General features: G+C 42.2%; 1 protein-coding gene and 1 pseudogene across 1 annotated transcript; both read left to right on the top strand.

Annotated features, from left to right (window-relative positions):
• The first annotated feature begins 6602 nt into the window (after positions 1-6602).
• Positions 6603-7088, top strand: LOC132237988 (large ribosomal subunit protein uL14-like; annotated as a pseudogene).
• Positions 7089-10531: 3443 nt separating this feature from the next.
• Positions 10532-10908, top strand: LOC132237987 (small EDRK-rich factor 1-like). Its single transcript, XM_059702505.1, has one exon. It carries the CDS (start codon positions 10581-10583, stop codon positions 10767-10769), a length of 189 nt encoding a protein of 62 aa, XP_059558488.1. The 5' UTR covers positions 10532-10580; the 3' UTR covers positions 10770-10908.
• Positions 10909-11399: the final 491 nt, after the last annotated feature.

Below are 11399 nucleotides of genomic sequence, written 5' to 3'. Positions count from 1 at the left end.
TCTTTTAGTTGTATTTTTGAAGTGGTTGTGTGAGGCAGCAATTTCCAGTGCTTACCTATGCCACCATCTTGGTTTCTCTGGATCCATTTTTGTTCATCAGTTTATGTTGATCATTATATCCCACATATGAGTGAGGTCACTGGTTGATTTTGCTTAGCATAATGCTCTCCAGTTCCATCCATGCTGTTGCAAATGGTAAAAGTTCCTTCTTTTTTATAACAGCACTAGAGGCCTGAAGCACAAAAATTTGTGCAAGAGTAGTCCCTTCTTCCCCCGGCTGCTGACACTGGCTTCCCTCGGGTACCCGAGACCAGGGCTTCCCTCCTCTGGCCACCAGCAGGCACCTGGGATCCCGACTGGCTTCCCCTGGGCCGCCCACAGGCACATGGACCCGGGGTTGGCTTCCCTCCAGCCCCAGCTTCATCAGGAATGACGTCTGGTCTAATCAACATATTACCCTTTTATTATTATAGATAGTATTCCGTTGTGCAGAATAATCTTATCAACAAACTGGGCTCCTTCTCACCCTCATCATTTTCCTTTTCTGAGATGTTTTTCCTCTCCTTGCTATTATTTCCATCCTACAGTTGTACAAGTGAACTTCCAACCAACACATATCATGCTTTAAATGCAGTGGTGATATCTAAAATATGAGCTGATCAGTACAGGCACTGAATCATCAGGGAGGCTCTAGCCAAGAGTGCTGGATGGGTGTCTTAGGGAATCCTTCCTGGGCCAGTCATTAATCCTACAGTAACTGGATCCTGGGAAGGTGGTGGTGGGGTGTGTGTGTGGGAGGGGCTGGGGGAGAAGGGTGTTGGTGAGTGTTGGGAATTCCTGGTGGAGGAGCAGGTATGGCCAGGGCAGTGGAGGCACTGCAGTGGGTGTAGGGAAAGACTGCAACCAATTGGCACAAAAGTATGTCATTATTTAATATGGGGTATGAACGCCCAGGGCATACTGGTGAACACCAGCGCCAGGCTTTGCTGATGCAGCCCCAGGCTCAACTTAAGCTCCTTGTCCAACAACCTCAGAAGCAGTGATCCTTCCCCACTCTGAATTATTTTAGCATGTTGTCCATACCACATACTAGGCACATTTATAGCCTTGCATTGCTAATTTTTTTTAATACTATTGTGGAATTCATCCCAAGAAAATGGGAATCTTTTCCAAATCAAGAGTTGTACTGTTTCTTTGTCTCTCCCTAAATGTCAAATGTAGTACCATTCTTAGGCAATCACTTATCCTATATTTATTCATGAATAAATGAATGAAAGTTGATTGATTGAATAATTGGGAACTATATACATCATAATATAGTCATTTCAAATCATTTAGAGAGTGAGGGAGTAGCATACACTTTTGAAGCTCTGTTAAGAGTGAGGTATACTCTTCCCGGAAATATCCACAGCTACATAAAATTGGGCATAAAATTCCAGGTATCTCACTTTTCTCCTAAGCCATTTATAGATTTCTAAAGAATTAACTTTAAAGTCTTTGCATCTTACAGGTACATTTACTATGACATGAAGGAAACAGCACTTATGCAGTGAGAGTCCATGTTGCTTAAATTTACAACCAGACTGACATTTCATCTGATGTGCACTCCAAGTTAAAGCTGGTTAATGATGACTATGAGCAGGCCTACAACTTAAAGCTTTCAAAGCTTTACTTTTTTATCAGCACTCTTGATTTTATAAATAATGAAGCTCATCAACCCTATTCTTACCCAAATCTCCAGATAAGCTTGAGTGTAGTAGGACTTCTTGGGGGATCCAAACTTTTTGTTTTTAATTATTTTTTTTAGAGAGAGAGAAGGGGAGAAAGAAAGAAAAAAACATTGATGTGAGAGAGCAACATCGATTGATTGCCTCCTGCATGCACCCTGACAGGGGATGGAGCCCACAACTTAGATATGTGCCCTGACTGAGAATGGAACCTGTGACCCTTCAATGTGTGGGGACAAAGCTCCAACCAAATGAGCCATACAGGCCAGGGCATCATGAGGGATTCAAACTTTTTTTTTAATTCTTTATCTTTTTTAAAATATATTTTTATTGATTTCAGAGAGGAAGGGAGAGGGAGAGAGAGAGAGAAACATCAATGCTGAGAATCATTGATAGGCTGCCTCCCACAGGTCCGCCACTAGGGATCCCGTTTGCAACCAGGGTATGTGCCCTTGACTAGATTTGAACCTGGGACCCTTTAGTCCGCAGGCTGATGTTCTATCCACTGAGCCAAACCAGCTAGGACAAATTTTTTATTGTTTAAAGTATTACATATGTCTCCTTTTCCCCCCATTGACCTCTCCCTGGCCACTGCCATCCCCCAGCACATGCCCTTACCCCCTGGTGTCTGTGTCCTTTGATGATGCTTATATACATGCATACAATTCCTTTGGTTGATCTCTTACCCCCCCTCTCACCCTCCTCCCCTGCCTTCCCTCTTCCAAAACTTTTTAATAAGGCCTTGTAGCATCTCTATGAAGGACGAACAGTTTATACCTCATTAAAGTCCCAAAGTGAACTACAGATGAATGTTGATGTTAGCTAGGTATTCCAGTGAGACAGTTACTTTAGGAGAGCTCATTCTTTTTCATCCCTGGGATCATAGTATCTCCTTGCCACTGTCTGGAAGGCAGAAGAGCATATGCTTGAGGTAGTGGTCCAGTCTCCTCCCAGGATGTTGTACTGCTGACTGAGGGTTTCACTTAAAGTGCACTCACTACTGGTTATATCATAGACGTCAAATAACAAATGCCAGTAACAGTCTGGAGTGGGAGCATCATTCACTGGTTGAGCTATTAGTACCACAGGCCTAAATGTGAAGAGTGTGATTCATGTCTAACTGGGAGGGGTGGCATATAAAAATGCAAGATCAACTTTGTCTCAGACAGGACTTTGTTCATCAGGGAAAGCAACCTTCCTACGTAAACCAAAGTGCAGACATGAGGTATGAAATAGTGAGATCATCTTCACTAAGGCTCTGTGTGGAAGTGACTCCCACTGAGTTACGCGCCATGACTCAAAGAGATGGGACTTCCATCAACTCCCTGAGGCAGTTAACTAGGCTCTTTGTAATAAACTTTTTTCTGGAAGAAAGAAGAGAATTTGATTACAAGGGAAGTTCCTTGCAATGTTGGAGACATAAAGTTGAGGGGGGAAAAATGGCACTATCTCATATTTCATACTAATTTGCTTCACTTCTTGGAAAAGTAGGTATCTTTTATGTACTATTAATTTTTGGATTGATTTCTATTGTCTGAAACTTCTTGGAACACACTATTACGACAAAGACATTAGAAATGGACATGTAGAGAATCCCAGAAGAAAATAATAAGGAAAAAGAGTTCAATAAAGCCCTAACCGGTTTGGCTCAGTGGATAGATCCAAGGGTCCCAGGTTCAATTCTGGTCAAGGCCATGTACTTGGTTGCGAGCACATCCCCAGTAGTGGGTGTGCAGGAGGCAGCTGATCGATGTTTCTCTCTCATTGATGTTTCTAACTCTCCCTCTGCCTTCCTCTCTGTAAAAAATCAATAAAATACATTTTTTTAAAAAGAGTTCAATAAATACTAACTTAAATTAGAGCTAAACTATGCTTTTCTGGCCTGAGACCAAAATAATGTTCCTGGGAGACACAAAGAAGTCAGTTTTCCAAGAAATCTTTGGAGAAGTTACATCTGGACCATGTAGAAGAGAGGGTGTGCCATTGAGGTGTCTGTGACTCAGCGACAGCTTTATTTTCATCTGCTTTGACAACTGTGATAACAAAGGAAAGTTATCTCATGCAAGAAAAAAAAATCATTCTCTATGTCATTCTATATAGTGTGGGGTCCTGCCCCCGTGTGGCTAGAATCAGCCGTGGACAAACTACGGCCCGCGGGCCGGATCCGGCCCATTTGAAATGAATAAAACTTAAAAAAAAAAAAAAAAAAAAGACCGTACCCTTTTATGTAATGATGTTTACTTTGAATTTATATTAGTTCACACAAACACTCCATCCATGTTTTTGTTCCGGCCCTCCGGTCCAGTTTAAGAACCCATTGTGGCCTTCGAGTCAAAAAGTTTGCCCACCCCTGGAGATCCTTACTGAAAACACCATGACGATAATGTGAGGTTCAGGGGAGCTCACATGGCGCAGGGAAAGAGCATTGGAAGCCATGTCCCTGGTCTCTTCTGCAGCTAATTTACAGTGTAATCTCAAAACCAAGCCAACCAGAAGTAGGGAGTTGGGTGAGGAGGTTTGGATGGTGAGGAGGTTGGGGAAGCAAAGAATTCCCGGCTCTCTTCTGCTGTTTCTTGATTTGCGGCAACCCCTGTGTATCAGTGAAAAGCAATGTATTTTGGTTATTGGGCACAGAACATAAGTGCTATCAAGCCCAATGTTTCTGCAATTATGCCCACTGTCTCCACCAAACGAACATCTGGCCATTGTGGGACGAGTGGTTACCATAGCAATGAAAGTAGTACATTTGAATATAGGGGTGGGCAAAAGTAGAATTATGGGCTACAGGTATATCATTCAAAAAAATTGTAGTGAGATGAGTGAATAAACAAAATGCAGAACTTAGAAAGCAGAAATAAATTCTGACATAAGCTACAATGTGGATAAGTCCTATTTGCATGTGAACCTTTGTATGACATTGTAAAATGGCATAGACGAAACTAGTCACTGTCTTTACGAAGACATTATTTTCAGATTGATTGGAAAAGAGAATCCAGATTTGTGTGTCTGGCAGTGAACTCTCTCTTATTATTTGGGAAGTGAGCCCAAGTCATTTTATATGGGAATTCAAGAAAGAGGAGGCTCAGAAAGTTGAGAGAAGTTATTCATTTGATGTCAAAGTAAAGAAAAGAGGAAGAGGAAAAGAGAGAAGAGGAAGGAGAAGAGAGGAAGAAAAGATTCCTGAGCTTGGCACGCTTCTTTGACGAAACACTGCTCCATTAAGCTTCCCCTGACACGCTTACATACCCACAACTTGGGACCCAAAATAGAAAAACAAGGTTGAAACCAAACTTTCCATTCTACTTTCCCCAAACCCCCTTATATTAGTCACTTTGGTGTTGCAAAATTCAGAGTTCATCTAGTCCAACTGTCAACCAGATGCTTGAATCCTCTCCACACAGTTATTCCTTAGTTGGGCTGACAGCTTACTTAGTTAATCTTTCAATCATTTTTTCCTGTTGGGCCCATAGAATTTTACATAAAAACAACTCTCAGGGAAAAGAGAAAAATAAAAATAAAGAAGCACATTCTAATTTAAATGTTACATTCTCGATTATTAATTACTAGAGGCCTGGTGCACAAATTCGTGCACGGGTGAGGCCCTCGGCCTGGCTGTCTCGCCCAGTCCCGATCAGGGTCGATCAGGGCCGGCCAGAGGGAGGGACCACGGAATTTGGCTGGCCACGGGAGGTTGGCTGTGGGAGCACACTGACCACCAGGGGACAACTCCTGCATTGAGCATCTGCCTCCTAGTGGTCAGTGCACATGATAGTGACCAGTCATTCAGTCGTTCGGTCCCTTAGGCTTTTATATATAGAGATATTTTAAAACAGTTTTAAATTCAGTTGGGCCCGGCCAGTGTTGCTCAGTGGTTGAACAAGACCCATGAACAAAGAGGTCACAGGGTTTGATTCCCAGGCAGGGCACATGCCCTCTACTGGAGATTGAGCCCACAACATGTGCATGTGCCCTAACAGGAAATTGAACCAGTGACCTCTTGGTTCATGGGTTAATGCTCAACCACCAAGCAACACTGGCTGGGTTGTGTTTGAGGGTTTTAAAGGCTGGGCATTTAGGGGATATCTTAGGGGAGGATCCCAATAGAATATTGATCAGCTTTATGCTGATGTGCCAAAATGAGGTTTATTCTCTTAACTTGTCTGTCCTTGGGTGTGGCTGGCAAATGGCACTAATTGGATTTCTGTTATGTCCCCCAGAGTAGAGTGATTTAAGCTATTCACTCTCTGGTTGGGGCGGAGGTGTCAAAACCATTTACTCTTAAGTGACCTTGGTTTAGGGAAGATAGGATTTACTAGATGGCTGCACACTGCTATTAGGTCAGAAACTGTCTATTTCCCTATTCCATTTATCCTGGTTTACTGGCCTGTTTCACTTATGTAATTTCCTTTTAACATTTCTCTTTACAAACCTTTCTATAACTTTCACAAAACTTTTTAACCATTCAGAAATAACCAGCTTTAGAACAACTCACTTTTTTCCGTTCAAAACGTGTCTCCATTCCTCATATCTTTTGTTACCAAAACCACACAATTTCTTTCAAATTAGAATTCTTACTTTTTGGAAACCTTGATTTTATTGTTTTATTTTCTGTTTTCAATTTAATAAAATTTATTACAGCAGGTTGAGCAAAGCATATGTTTCTTCATTCCTTTTTAAAAAATCTTTATTGTTGAAAGTATTACAGACGCCCCCTTTTCTTCCCCATCAGCCCCTTCTAGCCTGCACCCTCTCCCTTTCCCCTGCCCCAGGCCTTCACCACATTATATTCTGTGTCGATGGATTATGCATATATGCATACAAGTTCTTTGGGAACCTTGATTTTTTTAATGGCAACTAAAAAGTAAGTAATTAGCCTTTCCGGCATCCAAGATGTCAAAGAGAGGACATGGTTGGCCCTCCAGGGAGAAATTCCAGATTTCCCTGGGTCTTCCAGTAGGAGCTGTGATCAACTGTGCCGACAACACAGGAGCCAAAAATCTGTATATTATCTCTGTGAGGGGAACAGAGGACGACTGAACAGACTTCCTGCTGCCGTGTGGGTGACATGGTGATGGCCACAGTCAAAAAAGGCAAACCAGAGCTCAGAAAGGGGTACATCCAGCAGTGGTAATTCGACAACGAAAGTCATACCGGAGAAAAGATGGCGTGTTTCTTTATTTTGAAGATAATGCGGGGGTCACAGTAAACAATAAAGGGGAAATGAAAGGTTCTGCCATCACAGGACCAGTAGTAAAGGAGTATGCAGATTTGTGGTCCAGGACGGCACCCAATGCTGGCAGCATTGCATGATTCTCTGGTGCATTTGTAAAGGAAAAACCCATTAAAAATTGGTGACATGAGAAAAAAAAATTAATTAATTAAAATAAAAATTAAGTAATTAGCCCTGGCCAGCTTGGCTCAGTGGACAGAACATCGGCCTGCAGACTGAAAGGTCCTGGATTCGATTCCGGTCTGGGGCACATGCCCCGGTTGCGGCTCGATCCTCAGTGGGGGGCATGCAGGAGGCAGCCAATCAATGATTCTCTCATCATTGATGTTTCTATCTCTCTCCCTTCCTCTCTGATTAAATAATAAGAATAATAATAAGAATAATAAATTTTTAAAATAAATAAATAAAGTAACCTTTATTTAAAGGCTGGTCTGAAATTTTTTTAAAAAAGTAAGTAATTAGCATCCTTTAGATTGGCAAGTGCATTTCAAAACTTCTAGAAATACACACATTTTTAAAATATATACTTCTAATAAAGTGTAAGACATTTATTAACAGCTTCAAGTGTATTTTCTATTAAAAAAATAATCGGTTAACTTCAGACTTGTCTAGCAATCAGTGTTTAACAGTTGAAATAAGTTAATTGATCTGCTTAGATAGCAAAGATTTTTTTCCTTTCAATAAGGATTACTTCCCAGAAACTTGCATCTTAAAAGATGGCCCAGATCAGAGTTCTTTAAAATCAGGTACTTGTATCTCAAAGGTACAAGGAAAGAAATTCCAGCTGCCCTACAAAGCTATTGGTTTCATAAAGCCAATTATCTATAAGCATTTTGAGTTGAACAGAGGGGGCTGTAGGAAGGTAAAAGGATTTAGTGGGCCTTTTGTTCTGGAGCCACACCTCTGGCCCTGTAAAGACTATTTGTAAGACAAGGACAGTCATTTTTAACACCTCAAGGATTAGCAAATGTTGGCAAGGGACTAACAAGGTCATTCGCCCATTTTTGGAATGTTTCTTTCCATTTGGGTATATTTTTCTTTCAGGATCTGTAGCAATGACAGAAACCTATTTTACAGGTAGCATATAGCTGAGGGTCATTTCTGAGACCCATAATAGGTTTGCGTGCATGGAAAAGACACATAGATCTAATGAGGCCTCATCCTCCATTCGCTTAGATTGGGAACAGCAAAACAGGTCTAGCTGTAAGATAGTATTAAATTAATGGTCTTATTAATCAGCCAGTCCTCTTCATTGTCCACTTTATAATGGGGCCAGGCTATGTCTCAAAAAAAAGCTTGAGCCCAGCCGGCGTGGCTCAGTGGTTGACCAATGAACCAGAAGGTCATGGTTCGAAATTCCTGGTCAGGGCACATGCCCGGGTTGTGGACTCGATCCACAGTGGGGCATGCAGGAGGCAACCAATCAGTGATTCTCTCTCATCATTGATGTTTCTATCTCTCTCTCCCTCTCCCTTCCTCTCTCTAAAATCAATAGAAACATACTTAAAAAATAAATAAAGTTTGAAGGTCTCGGTCAAATTTCTCCCACTTGAAGAATATGCACCATCCAAAAGGGTACCTCGAGGAACTGTGGACTGGTTCGCCATCTATGGAGAGACAGATAAATCCTGAGCCAAGAATTAGAGGTGTTCCTGCTAGTCTGGGCTGTTTTGCAGGCACCCGCTGCCCAGCAGATATAGCCCCTTCAAGCAAGGAATCCCTCTCTAGATGACCTCTGGCCTTAGCCAGCCTTACTGGGGAACCCCCTTTATCATGTCTGTCCACACAAGGGGTGCCTAGTACCTTTGTCGCCTCAAATGGGGAAGTATCATCCTACAACTCTGGTCTCCAGTAGTCGGACTAGTGGCCTGTTGCCCTTTCATGTTTCCAAAAGCCCTGGTTCTTTAGGAGGATTGGAAGAGGGAGAGAGAGAGAGAGAGAGAAGTCGCCCCTCCAAGGGAAGGGAAAGTCCCTGTTAAGTTATCCTTGAGGGTCTCATAGAAGTTGGTTTCAGGGAGTTTAGGGAGTATACAGAAAAAGGGTTTTAAAAGACAGGACCCACAAGGGTTCAGAGAAGATTCCTAATGACCTATGTTAGCTGGGCCAGCCAGAGGCAGCACCGCAGGCCCTGAGGGCAAATCCAGTCGGCCTTCTCTAGGAAGAGTAGAAACTGCCTGGTGTCCCTTATTTTCAAAGCAGAATGAGCTTAGGCTCTCATTTACCAGGCAAAAGGTTAGGGTTAGACCTTCAGAAAGCATTTCCAATTGAAAAGCCAAAGTTAAAAATCAGCCATCTTCCCCTCCCCTCCCCCTTTTCTTAGTTATCTTGATCCTGATCTAGAGACTAGGGTCTCTCCTTGAGGATTTAAAAACAAACAAACAAACAAACAAAAACACCTTAAAGAAAACCAGCTTTTTACCTTAAAACAAAGAGGTCCGGAATTCCAAGAAAATCACCCAAGTCAACCAGATGCGAAGCAAGGAGCCGGTGGGACATAATGGGTCCCTAGCACTGGTTCAGGTCTGCAAGGCAGTCCTGGGTGGGCTTCTCTGAAATCCACACAATCGGAGTCCCAGTCCCAGTCGAAGCACCATTATGTAGTAAGTGGTGGGAACAGCCCCAGATGTCTGAACTGACTGGTGGGGCTTCGGCAATCTCGGTACTTAAATTCTGGCTGGGAAAGAATTCAGAGTCAAGACTCTAAGTGTAAGAGAACATTTATTTATAAAATCGTAGAGGTAGAAGTAATTTGTAGAAGAAATGGGCGGAGGAAACAAGTTATTGAGGCAAAGGAAGGGCCCTAGGAGCTTGGGAGAGTGGAAGGTAATGGTAAGCACCTGGAGAGGGGGAGGGAAAGGGTGAGACTTGGTCATGCTCCCGGGAGGGAGAACACACTGGGTCCTCTGCCCTAATGGTTTTATGGGTGGAGATTTTAGGGGTGGTCCCAGGGGAAGACCTCAATAGAATATTCAGCAGCTTTCCACGTAAGTCCTTTCAAGGTCTAGGTCCCCATTGATTGATTGGTTGGCTCCAGGGGGTATTATTCAAGGCAGCTGGTTCTGAGCTCAGCCTTGGCATGGCTTGTCTGGTTTTGTTGCTTTTCTGGGCCCAGAGCTAAAACCAATTTGAGGCCTAGATGTTATCTCTAGGAAGGAAAGGTCAGGGGGTCCAAAACCCATGCCCAGTGATATGCTAGGGGAGGAAAGGCCACCCCACCCTGCGGGCAAGCTCCCACCCTACAATTGTCCTTTGCTAGGTCACCAGGGCGCCTGGCTGACCGTCCTTGCTCTGCTCATTTCTGTCTACCTGCCTACCACATCATGTCTGACTAAAATGTAGGAATGGAAGAAAGAGTTCCATTTTTTATTAGTACAAAAATAAACCCAAGATTAGTCAACTACCAAGTAGAACAGATTTATATTTTTCTGCAATGTTTTCAGGTTTTAAAATAATCAATGTTACATGGTATACAGAAGACCCTTTTAGAAAGGGTTCCAAAATAAAATGAGAATTTTTGTAATCTAAATCTTAAAGGAATGATGTTTTGTCTTAAGAAAATATAAAAGCGGCGAGGCAGCCAGTGCTTTTCGAGTCGCTCTTCCGAGCTCCGTCCGCTGGTCGGCATGGCCTGTGGAAATCAACGAAAACTTGCCCACCAGAAAAACATGAAGAAATCCCAGGAAATTAGCAAGGGAAAAAGAAAAGATGATAGCTTGACTGCCTCTCAGAGAAAACAGAGAGACTCTGAGATCATGCAACAAAAGCAGAAAGCAGCTAATGAGAAGAAATCTATGCAGACAAGAGAAAAATGATGACTGACAATTTGGAAAACCTGGGTACTACTGCCAACTAGGTGTATTATAAGCTCTATGATCAAGATTTTGTAGAGTGAACAGTCATTACATGTTACAACATATCTTTATAAAAACTATTTTAAACTTTAAAAAAAAAAGAAAAGAAAATATAAAAGCATTCATGAGAAAAAAATGATTCTTCTCTATCATTTTGTTTTTGTTTTTCACCCTTCGTGTTTATGACTGTTCTCATATCCTTCACTTCCTTAACAAAAAATATTGTTGGTATTATGTAATATACTGGTTCAGTGGCAGTAAATCAACCAAGTAAATAAAAAAGCAATGAGAAGTCTGTACAAAATAGTAGTTCAAGTCAATTTCTCTCCCACATAACTTTTCAGGCATAAGGATGTGACAGCTCCACAGGGTTCAAGGATCCAGATTTTTTATCTTGTTCTGCCAGCTCAGGGTGTGTCCTCCATCCACATTGTCCATGTCCATGTTCCAGGTAGCAGAATTAATATGTATCAACTCTTTATATTCCATTGGCCAGAAATTAGGGGAGAACAATTAGGAGACAGTACCACAGTTATCTTCTAATGTCCTTAGAATATAGATGCTTCATAAGCTTGATCATTTGGAAGCACT

Source organism: Myotis daubentonii, chromosome 7 (assembly GCF_963259705.1).
Source record: "Myotis daubentonii chromosome 7, mMyoDau2.1, whole genome shotgun sequence".
Classification (NCBI taxonomy): Eukaryota; Metazoa; Chordata; class Mammalia; order Chiroptera; family Vespertilionidae; genus Myotis; species Myotis daubentonii.
Note: the sequence above shows the minus strand (reverse complement) of the source record. Positions and strands in the feature narration are given on the sequence as shown.